General features: G+C 30.6%; 3 protein-coding genes across 4 annotated transcripts in view; 2 read left to right on the top strand and 1 right to left on the bottom strand.

Moving 5' to 3' along the window:
• LOC149909431 (uncharacterized) overlaps window positions 1-4,124 on the top strand; it is an 80,954-nt gene extending 76,830 nt beyond the window's left edge. Inside the window, exons 10-12 of one of the 2 annotated variants that reach the window (XM_090119402.1) lie at window positions 1,528-1,706; window positions 2,039-2,162; window positions 2,522-4,124. In XM_090119402.1, the coding sequence (XP_089975528.1) occupies window positions 1,528-1,706; window positions 2,039-2,162; window positions 2,522-3,732 (1,514 nt within the window). In that variant the 3' untranslated portion in view covers window positions 3,733-4,124. The remainder of the gene's footprint in view (window positions 1-1,527; window positions 1,707-2,038; window positions 2,163-2,521) is intronic. The other variant, XM_090119403.1, reaches the window with a different exon arrangement.
• Window positions 4,125-6,484: 2,360 nt separating this feature from the next.
• LOC149909430 (retinol dehydrogenase 14-like) lies at window positions 6,485-11,143 on the top strand. The gene is made up of 5 exons (XM_090119399.1): window positions 6,485-6,946; window positions 7,505-7,740; window positions 8,451-8,687; window positions 9,867-9,939; window positions 10,666-11,143. The coding sequence occupies exons 1-5, from the start codon at window positions 6,662-6,664 to the stop codon at window positions 10,834-10,836; spliced, it is 1,002 nt and encodes a 333-aa protein (XP_089975525.1). The 5' UTR covers window positions 6,485-6,661; the 3' UTR covers window positions 10,837-11,143.
• Window positions 11,144-12,644: 1,501 nt separating this feature from the next.
• Window positions 12,645-20,237, bottom strand: Rab9 (RAS oncogene family member Rab9). Its single transcript, XM_090119398.1, has 4 exons — window positions 19,737-20,237; window positions 16,758-16,958; window positions 16,354-16,496; window positions 12,645-16,090 (listed from the first exon to the last, which is right to left on the bottom strand). Exons 1-4 carry the CDS (start codon window positions 19,941-19,943, stop codon window positions 15,958-15,960), a joined length of 684 nt encoding a protein of 227 aa, XP_089975524.1. The 5' UTR covers window positions 19,944-20,237; the 3' UTR covers window positions 12,645-15,957.
• Window positions 20,238-20,591: the final 354 nt, after the last annotated feature.

Here is a 20,591-nt window from a genome sequence, read left to right as displayed (position 1 = left end):
GTACTAAAATTCCTTTTTTATTTGCATTTTACACACTGTCTTAAACATATCAGATTTAATTGTAACAACCCAAGTATGAACCTACATATAATTAGTCATAGATAAGTTATAGAGGAATTATTGCCATAATTTTATTTCAAGAGACGATTTGACATGAAACCAGTTTATCATTCATTGTACATATAAATTATTTTGTTTTGTGTGTTTATTATTTGATGCAAACCTGTAGATTTAGTATTAAAGCTAGTTAACATAGTTATTAGTTTTGTACATAATATTATCACGTTGCTATAATATTTTATTTTAGGTGCTATTTGCTGTTACCTACTTATATTTCTAAACTATTGTATGTTAGTCCATAAAGGTCACAAATCAATATAAAAATATGTTATGGCTATATAGTAAGGACATGGCGAAAGTTATCAGAACCATAACAAGAGTGGTGGTGAGAAGTGACGTAAAGACTACAGTCTCGTAATTGAAGTTCCTTCTACTTAAATCACCTCGTAATTTATGTTGGGGCCCGCCCCTAAGTAAATTATACAGGTTCTGATTAGGTTAGAATTCCCGTTCTGCGTTGGATGTTTCGCACCGCCGAGCTAAAATCGAAAGAGCGCCCGATGTTAGTCAACGACTGCGTAGTCGAAGCTTCGAATTCATCTACTTTCCGATACTACCAAGTCAAACTAATTATGTACAAAATTTTATTTAACGCTTAATTTCGATAATTATTTGAATTCTGAATGAAATTTTATTTTATTTTACCTTCTGACAGTTGACATTTTTGTATTGCCAGTGTTGTAATTGTTGAAACTATTTAATATATAGAGGAAGCTCTCTAATAAAATACTATAGTTGTTGACGGATAGGTAATAATAGAAACAGAGAAAATGTAACGTAAATGATGTATCTTATTATACATATAGCTATTATGTATTTTTAAAGAATCTCGGTACCTTTTCGTAGATGGTTGGTTATAAATCATATTATAATTATTATTATTGTCTTTGACTTTAATCATTGTATGTACTTTTAGTTCATTTACTTATAATGATTATTATTGAATATATTCAGTTTTATTTTATATTTTGTTTTATTTTTATTTAAGTGCCGTCTTTTTTGTTTTGTTTTTTAACATTTTCATTAGATTTTGTCACATTAATTGTAAGGTAAGTTAATAGAATGATTGAGTTATTACATAGTAAACTGACTGCGAAAGTTTATATTCGTGGGAATATAATATGAACACTTTTTCACTTTTCACTTCACTATATTCACTGAATTGTACCTTCTATGTTTGTAAACTTATCTACACTCTATACTTCTCTTATTCTAATACTATACAGACATTATTGAAAAGTTTTAAATTCAAAAATATAAAAATTATCTGTCTCATTCCATAAAATATGTATATTGAATCGAAATTATATTGTATACATTTTCAAATTATTTCCAAACGTTACAATTTAAAAAGGCTATAGCAGAAAATTTGGACAAAAACTTATTACAATTGCCACAATTTTTCAGACTGGCAAGATTCTCAGCGTTCTTTGAATGTGGGTATAACAAAACCTTCCCCGGGGTCTACTACATTGGAGGATGTATTGGATTCGCTTTTAGGACTCCCCTCGCAATCCGCTAGGATACCTACACCTCAACCAAGTCCTAGGAAATCTTCGAGTCCTTACTACATGCTAGGTGGGAAGGTAGGCAAACTAATTTGTATCTATATTATATTGGGAGGTCATTACTACCATATTATTCATCTTATCCTATAAGCCAAGATATCTGCAAAAAAGTCACAACTTAAACGCATTTAAAGGCGTTATTGATATCAGTCTATTAACAGAATGGATTTTTTAAAGTCATGCTTTACAATAGCCGTTCATTGTACTAAAAAATATCCAAGGAGTATTTTCAAAAGGTCCTACAGAAGAGACTTGTATACTCGTATATTTCAAAATCTCTCTGTAATTTTTCAATAAATATATGGCTGAAGTCCAAGGTAGATTCAATCCAATTCGAATTTTCTCTTTAGAGCCCACGATATGAACAGTTAGCCAGCAGTGGGCATAGCAGTGCCTCCGCAGCTTCCCGTTTTATGAACACTCCCAGCGATGCGCCGAGCTCGTTCACGGACAGCCCGGAACAGGACCGACCAGGTAGGAACGATATGTAAGTCCGAGCCGTTCCAATTTTTTCTATTTACCTATTATGCTAACGCTCTATGCCTTAATATTCTACTTTGATCACAAACTTTACTGTTAACAATTTCTTTTTGAAACATTAAAAGTTAATATCATTCATTATCTTCTTATCGAACCACATGTACAAACTACTTGGCAATACTTAATACTTCACTCGTCACAATCACCGATGCATGTCTCCGCTAGCCTAGATGCCCACAGCATGTTTGTCACGTGTCGACGTTATGTTTATGTTTATTTTTCTTCAACTCGCACCAGTGGTCCTGGGTCAACGTCATCTTTTCGTTGTTTATTTATATATTTGTCATTTACAGGCAAGGATTCAGTTGATACACCGGCCACGATGTCGGAATCGAGACGGCCGCGATCAGCACAGGGGGACAACTCGCGGCGGAGAAGTGAGCCCTTCACACACCACAGCATATCCTTGGACCGCCGAACCAGCCTCGACTCTACAGCCCTGCGATCTGAACAACTCACCCGTCACGAATCCAAAACCTCCCTCGCTTCTTTACAAACCGAAAACAGCACTGACGATGCATTCGTTAAGTGTAAATTCCCCAAATGCACCTCTCGCACTCCCTTCGCTGAAGCTAAACGTCATTACAAGACATGCCACAATTGCACCACTATGTACTGTTCCAAAGAGTGCCGTAGAGCCCACTGGGAGAAACATAGAAAAGTGTGCTTACATTCTCGTGCTAGTGCTCTTTGCAGACAGATTATTTCCGCAGCGAAAGAAGATGCAGATTCTCTACATCGAGTGAGTACAATCGCTCATCAAGGATATCAAGCGCAAGGCAGAGGTGTAGTGAAAATATTCTTCACGAGTCCAGAGGCAGCTGAAAAGTTTACAACTCACGGGTACCAATACTTGAGTGAACCGGAATTCGTTAAATGGACTGCGCTCCAACCTAATGAAATGGGTGTAGAATTATACACAGAAGTAGTTAAATTATGCAAAAGTTATAATCCAGAGACCAGGGTTATTTTATACGTTGCAGTGTGTATTATAAGTGAAGTACCGACGAAAGGCGCCGTTAAATGGGAAAGGCAAATGGTATCGAGATGTGCCAAATTGAGACTGAGTAAAACAGTATCTTCTGTAATACAAGAACAGAATAGAAGAAGGCAAAGACGGGACAGTAAAGGCACGCCTGAGGACAGAGAAACTTTAATATTAACATCAAGATTATGCAACGCCGGAGAAAAGAACGCAGCAACAGCACACAAATTTAGGGAAATCTGCTTTAGAAATATATGTAGTGAGTTGGAAAATAAAGGAGTATTGTTGAAGAAACACTTCCCTGAAGTGTATTCGAGATTAGCGGCGTACGTGGATGGGACGAGTGATAGATTCATTCCAATGACTATTTATCCTAAAGATGTGAATAGTGGGAAGTCTTTCGTGTGTGTGATTATGCCAGATAGTGATGTGGATAGTGGCACACCAGTGGACGGAAAAGTAATGACTATAGATGTCGGTATAGATCGTTCGAAACACCAATTATCCACACCAATGTAAAAAGCTTCAGCAGTACATAAGTGAGATGGGACTTGCCCTTAGCGACGCTAATTGAATTTTTGGTAGGAAAATTTATAAAAATAATAAAATTTGTATGCGCGCAAATTTCTATTCTTATGATAGATTATCGATAACCTATTTGAATAATGAATAATTCTTATCCCTTCGTATTTAGATAATAAATATCGCTATTATTTAGATTGATGTTAAATGTGCCCTTATGCAAGTGATTAATTTAATGTATTTTTATACACACCATAATAAAAATTTTTATTTTATGGGATCAGTGTTAATTATATTAAAAATTAAAATATAATATTATTAAATTGCTTGCAAAATAATATATTTAAGATATTTGAAATCTACAAAGAGGCAAGCAAAATTATTACAATAATTAAAAAAAAACTACTTAACTAAACCTATGTTTAAAAACCTTTCTTAATATCTCTCATACTTACACAGAGTACCTTTAATTTGATTACAATGTAGATAATAAATGTGAGAAAATTGTCGTTATAACATTATTGCTTATTCATTGTAATTTCTCTTCGCCTTTCAATATTTATTCCTCTATGACGTAGTATTAAGATCGCAGAGCTGTTGTATTTTGAGGCGCACTGGGTTATACCATTAAAGGTGTTGCCATAAAAGTCACTTAAATTTTAAAATTGCCTCAGAAAATAAAAATAACTTCAAGTGAAATAATTTAAATGTTAATTCACCAATTTCCATGTGGTTGTACTTTGGCACAAAATAAATTACATTTTTATAACTTTTTAAATAATTATGGTGCCAATTGATCAAATAACAATTAAAGGACTTAGTACATATACCGATGTATTTTACGATAATATAAAATTTAATAATTTTTATTAGGTGCTTACCTCAGATTAAAATTACATAATGTTTACTAGGTAGGTAGATACCTACTAGTTATATGCTAGTTTAGAAAAATCAGTAAGTACTTCATTTCATAAACATATTTTAAACATATAGGCAAATTTTTGTAACTGATTTTTCAGCTCCATATCATTTTCAACGTTTTTTTAAATATTTTACAAGTAAGTTTTTTTCTTATTTACATTAATATTTATATTAACGAAAATATATATTGAAAGCATTTGGCTAGAGCCAAAGAGGCAATGCTTATAATATGAAATTTTTAAACATGCCCAAACATACCTTTCACATGCATTTTAAAATTACTTCTCATCGATAACTACGGTGTTTCGATCATCATCAACTTGAAAAACGATCCCATACTTAAGCGAAATAAAAACTGTGTGTGTGTGTATTTTTAAATGTGGTTGGTTGTGGTCGAGTGTGGTAAAAATTCTAGTCGAAAGAAACTTAGGTGTATTAGTTCATTCATTTAAAGTATACTCACAAAATACCAAAGCGTTTAATTTAATATTGTTGAAATTCTGAAATCCTCCTCCTCCTGAAATTATTGAAGTTTAGCATTCAAATAATTATTATTGTATAAAGGTATTGTTTGGGTAAGTTTATAACAATAATAATATTTAGGTCAGATCTACAATTGCTTATTTATTCATGTTTTAATAAATTTACGAATCTACATCATGTCTTATTTTTAAGATTCATGATTTGTATTGTGTTAATTTTAATATGAATTATTTAATGTTACTGTTAAAGTTGTTAAACATTCCAAAGAAAGAGCTACCCTTGTTATGACTTTAGAATATAACTTTCGAAATAAATGAATTTGTTCGCTTTTAAAAATACGAGGTGAAAAATAATAAGTAAAATGTGTTCAAATTGTATTGAATTTTATAGTGAGCTGTTTTTGTTAATGTGGCAGGAAAAAGTGTCAACCTATGCTCTTAGATTAAAAATATAGCAAAATATACTTATTAGAACGTTTACATTCCTGTATTTAAATGTACCTATATGATATTGTGTAATGATTCTTATTTGTCGTCATATTGCTATTTAAATAATGTTTCATACATTTATATGCATAATGTTACCATATCAGTTGTTTTTCATGATCTGAATAATAATTTTTATCTAGTTGTCCCGTTAATGTATTCAGAATAAATGGCCCAGCTAATAAAATGTCTTTTAATTCATGAACATTAATTCTATTCAGAGTATCATTAATTATTTTTGAAGTGAAAACTTCTTTAGCGGCGTTGAGCACTCAACTCTTAAACTCGCGTCAGGACATGTGACCTGATCGAAAAAGCGTAAGACGGATACCATTCCAAAATATCAAACATGCTCAACGTTAATAATTAAGTTTTCACTTCTGCCGGCACTCCCGGAGTGCAACCCGTCTTTTTTTTTAAGCAGGTAAAGGATGTCTTTATAACTAGGTAACATGAATATAAAATCATCAGATCCTAAAAAAGGTAGGTGCTTTCTTAATTCTTATTGAATATACATACATAAGATATAAGCTTCTTGATACATACCTACATCTTGCTACATCTTAACCGAATGATGGACTATTCAGAATTTTACTCAAATTGTATAATAGTTTGTAAATTACATACAAACAAGAATTCACACACCTATTTAGATTTAATGAGAAGTATATACATACACAGGAAATTATTTGACCTAACAAAAAACAAAAAAAAATATCAAACATTGAAATAAATTCCATAAATTAATATTAGCAGTAAATCACCGTTAAACGGAAAATAAATATTTGACACTGACATTTGACGCATGTCAATAGGTACCTATTTGAAGTTTTAAAAGTCATATCTCAGCTGACAGATCACAGAAGTCAAAAGTTAGAGCAAGGAGGAGCAAGGTTACTGAAAATTGAAGTTTGGTCAGATAATCGGGGAACGCAAGACGTAATCATAATCGTAATAATATCTATCAGCAGACGCACTTGTTCATATCGGAAATTTTGTTACGACATTGGTATTTGACCCCGTGAAACAACAATACAATGCAGGTGCCTACACCGGTGTTATACGCTGCAATACCAGTGTCCCTTGCTGTAGCTTTGGGTTTAATACGAAGATGGAGATCACGGAATTGGGGTAAATGTGTAAGCAATACATGTTTGAGAGGAAAAACGTTCATAATTACCGGTGCTAATAGCGGTATTGGCCTAGAAACGGCTAGAGCTTTGGTGCGAAGAAAAGCCCGTGTTATATTTGCTTGCCGCGATCTTGCGAAAGCAAAAGAAGTGGTCGCTATTGTGAGGAAAGAGGAAAACGCCGGAGAACTTGTACGTACTGTTTTATAATTAAATATTCAATTAATCTAAAACCTGCGTAATATTTGTATGTGATCTAATAGGCACAGAGGCCAGAGCTATAAAAACAAAAAATGCAAATATTCCTTTGTGTTACACAAACAATATTATAATTAAAGAACATGATATGAATAATGATTGCTTATTGGTTGTGTTATATTTATATAAGTGATTGTTTTGCTTTAATAAAGCAAGTCACTACACGTACGTCCTTGAACTAGTATTTTGTCCTCTGCAACAATGCAATAAAGTTTATAGGTATGATAATATTGATTCATTTGATGCTTTATTAATTCTTAATAATTTATGGACATGATCTTTGGTGCAAGTTATAATTTTAAGAAGAGTTTCCAAATTGAGTTATATTTTTGTATTTTTGAAATGAACCATGAACTTCTTATCATTATTATTGCAAGTGCCACTGATAATTCAAATATTATGTAGTTTAACACTTTTTCTTCTGTTATTAATGTTCATTTCTTGCTGTTCATTATTTTAAGTAACATAATATATTTAATAAAAAATTTTTAGATTCCCATGCATCTCGACCTTGCATCATTTGAATCTATAGAAAAGTTTGTTGAGGTAATAAAAGCAGGATTCAACAAAATTGATGTCCTCATCAACAATGCTGGAGTGGTAGTCCCATTGGATAGAGATGAAAAAACAAAAGAGGGTTTCGAAATACACCTAGGTGTTAATCATCTTGGTCATTTCTACCTTACAAATCTATTGGTAGACCTGCTGAAGAAGGCTTCTCCGAGTAGGTAAGGATAAAAGACTTAAAACTAATATAAGAAGAAGCAACTAGACTCACAATCACTTTCAAAAATTGTCCAAAGCAAAAGTCTGCCTATGAGCCTATAAAGCAGAGTTTTCTAATACTAATTTGAACATTAATACCACAAAATAGGATTTTATTATCATTAAAATAAGACTCACAATTGCCTTTTTTAGAGGCATTTGTGAGTGTAGTTTTATAGTAATAACTTAATTGTTTTCTTATCTGTCCTAGAAGCTGACAAATATCTAATTTTAGATTTGTACCCAAATTAATAGATTTTGTTCATTCAGAAAGATCCAGACAGATAAAATTATAGCAAGATAGTTATTATCTCTCAGTCATTCACTAATTAATATTATCTTTTTAGAATACAACTTTTATTAATAAGATAAAATAAATAATTATGATAATAAAATAATAATAATTAATGAGTAAAGTTAGATTTTTAACACTTGTCTTTTGAAAGTTTAAAATTAAACTTTGCACTAGAAAGTCTCTATTTAGATTACAATATATTTTCTTGTTCAGTTTTTCTTTCTAAAATATTATTTTTTATTGTATCAAATAATATGTAAATGAAGAAAGCAAAATCATTTTGTATAGATCTAAGATATCATAAGATAGCAAAACCTTTTATTTTGATAAAAAAAAATGTTTTTCCTACTACTGATTTTTATCTCATTTCTTCAACAGGGTTGTCGTAGTTTCGTCGTCACTACATGAGAGCGGCAAATTGAACTTTAAAGACTTGAACTTAAGGGAGGAAATTGAAGCAGCGAAAAAGGGCAAAAAGGGCAGACGCAACCCTGGCTATTGTAACTCTAAACTCATGAATGTTTATTTCACAAGAGCTTTAGCTCTGAAATTGAAGGATAGTGGTGTAGATGTTAATGCCTGCTGTCCAGGGTTCTGTTACACTAATTTATTCAGGTATTTATTTAGTATGTAAGTAATAGTGATGAATAAAAACGACAAACATATTTTAGTAAGTGTGTTATTTAAAAGGATTGCATTATTCTTGAGTGCATAATTTTTCCTCTCGTTCGTAACAAAAGTCCTTCAAATAACATTTATCATAAATAAATTAAAATTGTTTATTTAGGAACAATACATAAAAACAAAACAATTAAAATCTTAAATATAACTCATCCTTTTAGCTTGTATTGTAATTACTTTAATAAGTACTTAGAAGTATTTATAAATATAAGATTAACACATACAATATAACTATGTAGTAACTAGTAACTTATAAGTAGATACATAATATAATAATATCCGTAAGTCGCAAAAATTGTTCACTTTATGTAGCTTGCCTACAAGCCCGAAATCATAAATTCACGCATCCGTCGACCATCTGCGCTATAAAAAATACTAGCGTAGACTTTGTACAGATTGAGAAGTTTTTAGTTTATATTTAACCATATTAAAGATGACTGCTGTACTAAAAATACATTTGAATGAACATATTTGTAACGTAATGATCTCGTGTTGGCAAAACATTGTTTAGATTTGGCTTCCGTATTATATCTACGTCTTTAACTACGAGAAAAATATTAAACAATGTAATGTGTAAATTAAAGGTACTACATCATATATATAAAATATTTTAATTATGTATGAAATGAAGAGGATAAAAATATGCTACAAATTGAGAATGAATAGGTATTTAACTAAAAGTTTTTAGAATAGGACCGTTAAAATAATAGTTCTGATAAATGATTACTTCGTAGTTATATTGTTCAAAGTGTTTAATGAACTTCCTGTAAGGTGAAGGTAAACTTAGTTACTAACTTTAGAAAGAAAATAGGTAATAATTAAACGAGACTATAAATTATAATAAGGAATACATTTTATTTCGTTACTAGTTGAGGCATTTTAATGTTAAATCATAGAATTTAATTTTCTATCGTCAAGTATGAGATAGGAAATAAACAACATAGATACAAATAATGCAGTAAATGCAGACAAGACAAAATAGACTCAATACTGAAACAGATGCATTTCTCATTACTCACTTCGTTTACATACTAACTACATACACAAGAAATCATTATTACCAAAGCCATTATTACGAATTAGCGATACGCTAAACACATACTTCCTTTACAGAAACTTCGTTAAATGGTACCATTACATACTGATGGCTCCAGTGGCGCTACTGTTTATGAGGTCAGCAAAACAGGTGAGCTATAATTGGTGAAACTTTTCACACTTTTTAACAATTATTTTAGCATTAATTAAAAAATTTTAAGAGGTCTCAGTCAGATATTTATTTATTAAAGTTGTAGGTGCAATGTGTACTTTGCCCAGTTAATCTCCAAGACAAGTTTGGCAATTTAAATAATTTCCAGAAAAAATATTAATTAACTTCTATGTATAGCGTAGATATAATTAGTAGATTATTCGATGACATTTATTCCTTTAATATAAATAGATTTATAACGCCCAATAAAGCAATAATAATAAAACGTATATCTAAAGATTTGTAATTTTGATTAGATTGTATGTATTCGAGATTAGTAGGCAATTCAAATAAAAAAAGCTTATGATTTGTAAAGAACTAAATCTTTTCTCATTGATTGTTTTATTTATCGGTCAATAAAGATGAAAACATTGATAATTATGACTTCCTGATTACATTGATGATACTGATTAGTGTAAATTAATTTAATTATAGATACTGTTTAATAAAATTTATTAATTACATTTGCATTATAATACAATAGGCATTTATATCAATTATAGTAATACTAATAATATCATACTTATTGATTATAAACTGACTACGTAAGATTATAAAAACCGTTCGATTATAATCTTACTCTCGGGATTATAATTTGTTTGTTGTTGTATACAGTTTGACGGTGACATAACCAATCAATTTATTGGTCTTTTATAAATATTTCAGGGTTCAGAAACGGTAGTATACGCGGCGTCCGACTACAGCATTGAGGGACAAACCGGTAAATTCTACCGCGATTGCGCTGAATTTACCTCCAAGTATCCTTTCACGAAAGAGGAGGAAGAAAAGCTGTGGGAAGTCAGCGAAGAGATGGTTAAAGCAAGGAGACCTCTGTAGAAGATATAGTTTTTACAGTTTTTGGGCGGGCTGAATGTTGGCAGTACTGTCATCTTGCTCATGTTGGTAGTTCTTGTTACTATGGGGTACGCCTAACTTCAGCCGGGTCAAAAAGATTGGAGAGTTTCATACATGGGCGTATATAACATAGCTATCCAAGTATAAGCGATATTTAGCGCTATGCGATCCAACTAAGAACATAGCACCATATTGTGATAGATGTTAATTCTGTTTACCTTTGTGTTTAAATTTGACGTATACTCTTAGTTCTTACATACACCGGTAAGATAAAATTAACAGTTACCTATTGATGCAAAAAAGCTTTCGTGAAAGCTTAAGATGAAAGCCCATCGTGAAATATTACGTTACAACAAAAAAATAATGTAATTCCAATAGTCTACGGTCTTGTGTGTACGCTCATGTATTCTTATCTTATTAATAATTGTTCATCATTTAAATATTTTATAAAATATTAAGCATAATTTACTTTGTGGTCTGCTTGTGCCATTTTAATCATAAGCAGTGTTTTTTGGGTCTGTGCGATGGAAAAAATAGTGACAGACCAAATATTAGCGGGGAATTTAGATTTGGAACGGTTTGAATGACAATAATTAAAGTTTTTTTTTGGAACTTGGAAGTGTTAAGTGTTAGGGTCTTAAAAAAGTGCATAATAATTTAAAATAGTGTTTTGATGGTATATTTTATATTTGTTCATAATTTCTATTTTCTATAAAATATAGATAATGCAGGCCCAAGATTTTTAATTTCTGAAGACACTTTTAGTTATAAATAGGTACCTACTGACATATCTTTAATCATTAGTTTTAGGTGAATCATCGAAATATTATATTAGTTTAAACGGCAAAGCAATACGCTCAGTAATTTTTCCTGTTCCTGGTTTTTATTCAATACTGAATTCAAGAACAAATAGAACTTTTGATGTTGTACATTTAAAAAGCAATACGAGACAAATATTCCAAGAATTCTGTAAGGGTAAACAGTTTACATAATTTTAGTAAATAGTAGTAGTAGTATATTTCTGTAACTTACTAACTTATTTGTTGTAAAAAACAGTGGATTGGTTAAAATATCAGTTAAATGTTTATTATATTTTTAGTGTTTATGATTGTAACAAGATTGTAACGAAAAATGTAACCTAACTTTTGATTCATGTATCAAAATTGATGATAGTGATAAATTCCAAAGATGTACGCGTATTGTAAGTAAATATTATATTTATTAAAAATTGTTCTGGGTAATTATTTTGTTTTATTTCTTATCATGAAATTACTTTATCCCTACTTACATGAAACATGCGAGTCTTAGAATACATAATCTGAGGATAATTTTTTTGGTATTTCTCGTTTTATTTTAAAAAATGTATTATGGCCATTTTACTCATTAGGTACTTTCGATATCATTTTAAAGTTTTTTGATATCTGCAATAGTTATGGAATAATCGCTTGTGCACACTTAACGATTACCTACACCTGTATATATCAGTTTTAAATTTTAACAAAACATAGCTTTACCACTTACTATCGTTTGACCTACAACTTATAGTAATATATTATCTGTACTATCGATAAACCAATCACTTTACTAAGTTCTATTTTTATTTCAAAGGTGGGTGCATACTAGAGCGATTTCTCCAGATTTCTCGAACATAATATCTACCTAATAGCTTACGAATGAGCCACGCAGGGATGATTTCCAAAAGCATTTCCATCTAATTTAACGTTCCTTCGAATATCGTTTTACATTCACACCTGACACCACTATCAAGGGGGCAATGAATAAAACAAAAATAACTTAAATATTTTTATTCTGATTCTCATTACAGGTTAAACATCACAGCTTAAACTTCAAACTTAAGAGATAAGTGCATTATGTGCTGCTACGCGGCCAAATAAATATATTTTATATTCTACATGCACATGTTCGCTAGAAGTGATACAAAATAAAAATTATACCTACAACAGAGTTTATAATAAGTTTGGCTGTATGGTGTGTGTGACGTGTGTCAATCACGCGTGATGACGGTAGGGAATTGGCGGGAATTTACGACAAGAATGAAAACTATACATACCTACAATAAAAACAGAATATTGCGCGTGAGATTATAAGAGCTGAAAATTATGTAAAGTACAATTTTGGAATGGACAGAAATACACGTTTTTAAACCTTACATGAATCTAGGTACAGATAGAACCGATCTTTATAGAGCCGTAAAATCAAGTGTCACATTGCACAAACATTCTTTTGGCTAACTTCTGAACTGCCATAAAGATTGGTTCTATCTATCTTTAAGTACTAAATTATCAGTTCTAAAAAGTATTATTTTTGGAATTATTCATTTATTGGTATAATAATTGGAATATTCTTTTCCTATATGTACCAGTAATACCTCATTTATATGGGAACACTTCCCCGTACACCTACTTCTATAGTGCACTAGTATTAAGTGAACAAACAAAAATATATTTATCGATGAAATAACATAAAACATGATTGCATCTTACTATTTAGAAATTCCCACAACCAATTTAAAGAATAATTATAGCCTAAACATGTGCAACACTAACCTTCGAACAAATCAAACATATTTAACATTAAAACAATTATATAAATTTACAACAACTTCGTAAAATCTAAAGGCAATATAACCGTGCATTTACATCAAGCGTGCGAATGTTCATTCGAACCCCACTATATCAAATTCTTTTAGTCTAAACAGGCGCGGCGTAGAGCATTCTTTTGATGTTCTCAGTGCGTTCAAAAAGATTCGACGCAATTTACTAATACTGAACAACACTGCATACGAGTTTTTGTTTAGACTGAAAGATTACGAAATACCTAATGCTCTTGCTCTTGATGTGAATGCACCGTAAAGGTGCGACTAAAATGCGAAATAACACACAAGTAAAAACTTAAGTCAATATTAAACTACAAACATACGCTATCATAAATATATTATGCGATAAAATTTAAGCAGTTGCCAACAAATAATAAGCAAATATAATTTTACAAAACATGAATTCATTATAAATACTGAGTGATGTACTACATTAGATTAAAGCCCATGTGCATGATTACAATAATTTCCTTAAATTCTAGTTTTTATCATTAACTATAACAACCAAATTTTCAATAATTAATTTTATTCTGATCTTATATGAAAGGGAGATTATTACGTTAATAATTATGGTGTAGACTCAATTACCCAATAATTTTCTCTCTGAAGTTACACGATTAGTCAATTCCAAGATATTTTCAATAATTCTTCATACTCATAAAAAAGTAGTCTGTCTCTTTCTACCACGTTAAAATACCTTCCATTCGAGCGAGAAAGATAGTATTCTTATTTTTCCGTTCTGCCATCGAACTAACAAAACTGCTTGTACGTGCACATATACTATCCTGCTCACTCTAAAGTCCGTTTATACGTTAGAAAGAGATTAAAAGTAGTTTGTCTCTTTCTACCACGTTAAAATACCTTCCATTCGAGCGAGAAAGATTCTTATTTTTCCGTTCTGCCATCGAACTACCAAAACTGCTTGTACGTGCACATATACTATCCTGCTCACTCTAAAGGCAATTTATGCGTTAGAGAGAGATAGATATACAAAAACTTGTGTTCAGTACTGTAAAATTATTTTCGTATACACATATAAATGCATATATTTCGAGACTAAGTACCAAAACAATAGAATAACCGGTACAAAGTGATAACACCATTATATACAGATTGCAAATAACTATCAACTATGTACATTGCAATAAGTAAAAAAAAATAAGTATGTTATTGAATATTAAAATAAACTTATTACTTAATTTTTAGTACACATCGATTATTCATTGAAACAAAAATTCAAGAATACAGCCATTTAAATCATACAAAGAAAGATTAAAAAAAATACAATAAAATAAAATTGAAATATGTATAACTTTAACAAAACTATACACATATATACACTTTCTTACAAAAAAATTACTTTCTTACCGTTATCAATTTTATAAAACCTTATTTCGAGAGTCAAGACCGACCAGCGTATCCTTTTTTATTTTTATATGTAATGTAAAAATTACGCGTACTAAAAATTAAGCAACATACCACATCACAAAGAGGTAGATTTGAAGCAAGTATAAGGCCACTAACAAATCCTGCATTCATTTGTGCAAATTATATATTTTTGTGCACACCTCATTTCTTGTGGTAACTATTTATTTAATTCTAGCGGTTCGTCCCGGCTTTCCCCGTGGTACATACTTTGGGATCACATACATATCGAACAGTGAAATAATTTTTGGAATCGCGTTCAAACAAACATACAAAAAAAAAACTTGCAACTTTATATTATAAGAATAGATGAAGCTAGGCACTTAGTTAAGTTACAATTTTTAATTACCACTAAGCACTAACCATTATATGTAATCAAATATACGACGTTTAAAATGTTTTAAAATATTTGTGAAAATAAATACTTAAAAGATTTAAAACCCTTCGACTCCGATTGGAGTCGAAATCTATAATTACAATACGTAGAAATAAGAGTTTCAATTTACTTTTTAAGTAATTTCATAAACTATAGAAATACATTCTGGAATGTTCGACGTAAAATAGCTACCTATAAAACCGTTGCATAAGTAAATACATATAACAATAAAATACAATAAAATTAAGTAATCTGTTAACAATACAAGTTATATTTGCAAAACAAAGATATTCATAAGAAAGATTTTCATTGCAGTAAATGCATTTGCTAAGAGATTAAATGAATAAAAATATTCCAGAGATAATTTTCTTATCTTATCAGAAAATGCTGATGTTGTTATCTCTATTATTTCATATGCAAAGAAAAGTTATATTTGAACAGATTCTAAAACTTAAACATTTTATTTCGCCAACATACATGTTTAAGTAATTTCGAAATTTTAAGGTACTTTAAATTCAAATTAAGAACATTTTAGCATTATATTTTTCTTATTTTTTTTTGCAAAAGCTGTCAATATCACTTTGACATACAAAACTATGGTTTCTCTATGGATGTACGTCAATATACCTCATGATATGTAATCTGTTTCAACTGTATGGTACATTATGTGCTATGGGAAAATGGTTCATACGTCCATGAACCGAGAGCAGCAAGTCGCTCGGAAGCCGCTGTTCGTGTTCGAACCGTGTAGTGTCACTGTATCAGGATGGTGCAGCATGCGTAGCTCTTTCTCCGCTTTCTCTTCTAAATTAGCCCATCTGAAAAGTTAAAAAGTTTCTTGAAATAGACATTTACAAATTTAATATTAATAGATTAGAAACATACTTTAGGAGCAATATTTAGATATAAAAAAAATGTTTATTTATTGAATTAAGAAAAAATTTTGAGACAGAACTTTTGATATAATTTTATACTTTAAGTACCCTCAATAAATAATAAAAATAAATGATAAAAAGTATTTATTTTACGAAGATCAATGTGAGCATTGCTAAGGAATAACTTAAAACACCATTAAATTTACCTTTGAACAGCCAAAGAGAATGCTTCCACAACATTATTATCTGTTTTCGCTGATGTCTCAATATAAGTTCCGATTTTGTTCTGTTCACACCACTGCTTCAGCTGTTCGTACGATACCTCCCTGTCTTTTGACGATACATCTGACTGTAATTATTATAAAATATGATTATTTGGTGAAGGAAAACATCATAACATAACTGGCAAGGTAACAATAAACAAAAAATTAAAAAAAAAATACTGTCAACTCACACTTAGCCAATTGTTTAATCCAAATTTAAGTACAAAAAAGTTAGTGATCATCAATTTAAAAAAAATAAAAGGTTTAAAGGACTGTTACTGACTGAAAACTATCACTTCTATGTGGGTTAAAATTTTGCATGAATTATGTTATATCAAAAAGCTCACCTTATTACCAACCACGACAAAAGGGAATTTCTCAATGCCGTTCTTAACTCCAGCATAGTGCAAGAATTCGTTCAACCAAGTTTTTATATTATTAAACGAACTTCTATCATCTATTGCATATGCCAATATGCATATATCTGTCCCTCTGTAGAAAGGTGTCCTTAGGGATTTGAATCTTTCTTGGCCTGCTGTATCCCAGATCTGTAAAAGATATAATAATAAGTGTACTTCTTGGCACTGGTTCATTAATGATATCCGACCATACAATTAAATATAATAAAAAAGGCTTTACTTTCCGAAAAAGTTGACACGAGTTTTTGTTTACACCAAAAGACCATGAAAGAATGCTCTTGCTCTAGCTCTATGTTCGTTTGATATAAATGATAAATCCACCATTATGTTTAAGTGATCAGTAAGTAGAGATGTATTAATACTACCACAGTCCACAGATAATAAATAATATTCTATTAAGTTTTCTGTGGTGGAGGCAAGTTCATATAATGTACTTTTTTTTATTTACATTCTCCCATTTCTTACAATGCATAAATATATTCAAGATGAAAACATATTAATAAAACTACATAAAAGAATCAATGGAATTTAAAGAATTACAGACTTAAATATGATAATATCATGAATATCAATGCAATTTGAGTATAACTATATAGATAATAACCTGTAAGGTATTCAATGTAAAATGTCAATCAAACAAGTTTGTACTTTTTACCTAGAATTTAAATTAGAGCCAGCGCGCACGAGCAACTTTGTCTCCGCAACTATTTTGTCTCCGCAACTATTTTGTCTCTTCACCCATGGGCTAGTATGAAAGTGCGCGCACGTAGCGACGCAACTCCCCATACAAATTGATGGGAGAGACAAAATAGTTGCGGAGACAAAGTTGCTCGTGCGCGCTCGCTCTTACTCTACATCAGGGGTGGCCAATTTGATGGACCCAAGATCTCTTGTTCACCCGTGAGACCCTTGTTAAAATCATTTAATATGTACAGTGTACATATTAAATGATTATATATCCATAGAGAAAGGAAAAATTCTCAATTATACCATTTGTTGAAAGGCCATTGTTAATTAATTTAAAGCTATAATTTAGTACTTCCTTAAAGTTAATGTACCTACTGTCTCTTAGTAATTTGAACTTGAAACCTTAACAGTTTTTAAAATTAGTTGAACTAAAAAAAGTACACAGGTACATACATATGGATCTTTACTGCTTTTTGATTCAGGACAGCGGAATTTGGATGAAGAGGAAAAATATACAAAATATTATTTGAAACTAGTTAAATAAAAAGAAAAAAATTGAAGATCAAGGTTGCTTTTTTCTAAAGTGCCCAGGGCAATGCAATTTTAATCTGGCTGTGCATGAGGAAAAACCTTGTAACTATATATATGAAAAAGACATTTTACAAAGCAAACTAACTACCATGAAAGGTTGTCTGTTGTTATTATTCTACTTTAGCAATTTAATACAAATTCAAGTTGGTAACACAAGGGTACATACTTCGCACCCTTATATTGAGTTGCTTAGCTTATAAACTATAAAGAAATTTTCCAAAACCGTGTTTTAAAAAGGTACAGAATAAGGCGTCAATTAAAGTAGCTTTCTTACTAGCTACTCAATTTATATCATACTAGCTTACCGCCTGCGGCTTCACCCGCTTTGTCTAAAACCAAATAAATTATATACTAAAACCTTCCTCTTGAATTACTCTATCTATTAAAAAAACCGCATCAAAATCCCTTCCTCAATAAATTGGCTATCTAACACCGAAAGAATTTTTCAAATCGGACAAATAGTTCCCGAAATTAGCACGTTAATAACAAACAAACAAACTCTTCAGCTTTATAATATTAAGTATACACCATAACTTCACAATGCAGCATGGAATTTGATCAGTAATATTGTAATGTTTATAGGACTGAATCTGAAATAACATAATATGTTAGATATAATATATTATAGATATTTCTATAACATAGAGATCATGCAAGGAGCCCACGATTAGTAATACAAATACCACATTCATTAAAATAAAATAATTTATGGGTCTAGTTAATTATTATCATTATAAAAAAGTACTTTGATATATACTTAAAATATATGGCATATTTGCAAGAAAACCACACTATATTAACTAATTAATTGATCATTAGACTTTGTTCTCATAGGTAACCAATAAATTTTTTTTAACATTGAATTTTTATCATGGCAACTAAACTTAATATTCACCAAATTGTTAATTAATGCAACAAAAACACAACAACACTGATAATTTTGTAATTCATATAAATATTATTTGACATTATTTCGAAATGAAAATTTATTCATTTAACTAAATTTCTTTTAGACGCACCTTTAATTTCATACTTAACTAAAGGCAATTTCGTTGGAAATGATGCTTGGCAGTAAAACTTCTTTTTATTATATGAGTTTTCGTTCAAAACTTACAACACAAATATTTGAGTATTTAAGATAAAACTTGATTATAGAACCTTGGTTTTGTTTGAAAAACTTGTATCATCATTATTTAGCACAACATAATCTGACATATAACATAAATTCAAGGACAAAAAGTAAATGTCAAGAAGCAGAACAAAATTTTTATAAAAGTACTAGCGGTCCGCCCCGGCTTCGCCCGTGGTACATATGAAAAATAGATGTTGGCCGATTCTCAGACTTACCCGATATGCACAGAAAATTTCATGAGAATCGGTCCATCCGTTTCGGAGGAGTATGCAGACTAACATTGTGACACGAGAATTTTATATATAAGATACTATTAATTCTGAAATAATTATAATATTTTACTACATGACTGTTACATAAATCTAATGACGCATATTCATTACTACAATGATAGTGCGTACAATGCATTTAATAATGTAACAAAACAGTTATGTAAACAAATTCTGAGTCAAGTATAACAATACAATACGAAACTATGAAATAAATACAATAATTACCTGCAATGTGTATGGTTTGCCATTGACTTCCACAACTTTATTCATAAATTCCACTCCTATCGTGTGAAAGTTGTGATCGTCGAAGTGATTCGATATGAATCTGCTCATTAAACATGATTTCCCTACTCCTCCATCACCCAGTATAACAATCTTCAAAAGAACATTTTTATTAGCCGTTCTGCCGAATTGGTCATTTTCCTCACCCATTATGCCTTTGTTAGTGTCATAATAGTCACAAACTTTGCTTTTATTACTACAGCCTTGAGTGTCACAGTAAAATATGTTTGTTTAATTAATTAAGTCGCCTTCTCAAGGATATATTTTTACACTGGTTCTCAATAATTTTGTTTAAGAATATATTCGAACTTTTATGTAAAACGGGATAATTCCTTGCGAAAACCAGGTTTAGTTGGAGTATTACATATACTACAAGTTACAACTTCACAATTCACAGAAACTACAACAAAATTCACGTTCACAAGCAAACACAGCTGTTAGATGACAAACATGACAAATAGGAGTAATTTACAGACAGCAAATTGACATTTGCCAATGATGTCATTTTGTTAAACTGTCACAAAATGCCTTCAAAATGCTAATCAACATAGTTTTGTAAAATCCCAGATTGTATAATTTATTGTGTTTAATTTGCAATATAATTGGCAGTATATAGTTATAAAAAGCCTATAAATTAAAACAAATAATGTTATATTAATTTTTAATACTCTCAGTAGTGACATCTGTGAAAGATTGATATAAATTTTAAATACGAGTGACATAAATTATGTTACAGTTAACCGGTAGATGTCTCTTTAATCAACTGTTTATTTCAATGTCATCCTCTAGATGGCACTT

Source organism: Colias eurytheme, chromosome 3 (assembly GCF_061535395.1).
Source record: "Colias eurytheme isolate Ceu_HAF_F1 chromosome 3, ilColEury1 Martin Lab GWU primary, whole genome shotgun sequence".
Lineage (NCBI taxonomy): Eukaryota > Metazoa > Arthropoda > Insecta > Lepidoptera > Pieridae > Colias > Colias eurytheme.
Note: the sequence above shows the minus strand (reverse complement) of the source record. Positions and strands in the feature narration are given on the sequence as shown.

Excerpts from the sequence above, each read along its gene's own strand:
- Rab9 (XM_090119398.1), bottom strand. The coding sequence starts at position 19,943 with ATGGGTGAGGAAAATGACCAATTCGGCAGAACGGCTAATAAAAATGTT. Across the intron at positions 16,497-16,757 it reads TTGTCGTGGTTGGTAATAAG|TCAGATGTATCGTCAAAAGA; the intron begins GTGAGCTTTTTG and ends TAATAATTACAG. Across the intron at positions 16,091-16,353 it reads TTCTCTTTGGCTGTTCAAAG|ATGGGCTAATTTAGAAGAGA; the intron begins GTAAATTTAATG and ends TTAACTTTTCAG.
- LOC149909430 (XM_090119399.1), top strand. The coding sequence starts at position 6,662 with ATGCAGGTGCCTACACCGGTGTTATACGCTGCAATACCAGTGTCCCTT. Across the intron at positions 7,741-8,450 it reads AAGAAGGCTTCTCCGAGTAG|GGTTGTCGTAGTTTCGTCGT; the intron begins GTAAGGATAAAA and ends TTTCTTCAACAG. Across the intron at positions 9,940-10,665 it reads TTATGAGGTCAGCAAAACAG|GGTTCAGAAACGGTAGTATA; the intron begins GTGAGCTATAAT and ends TAAATATTTCAG.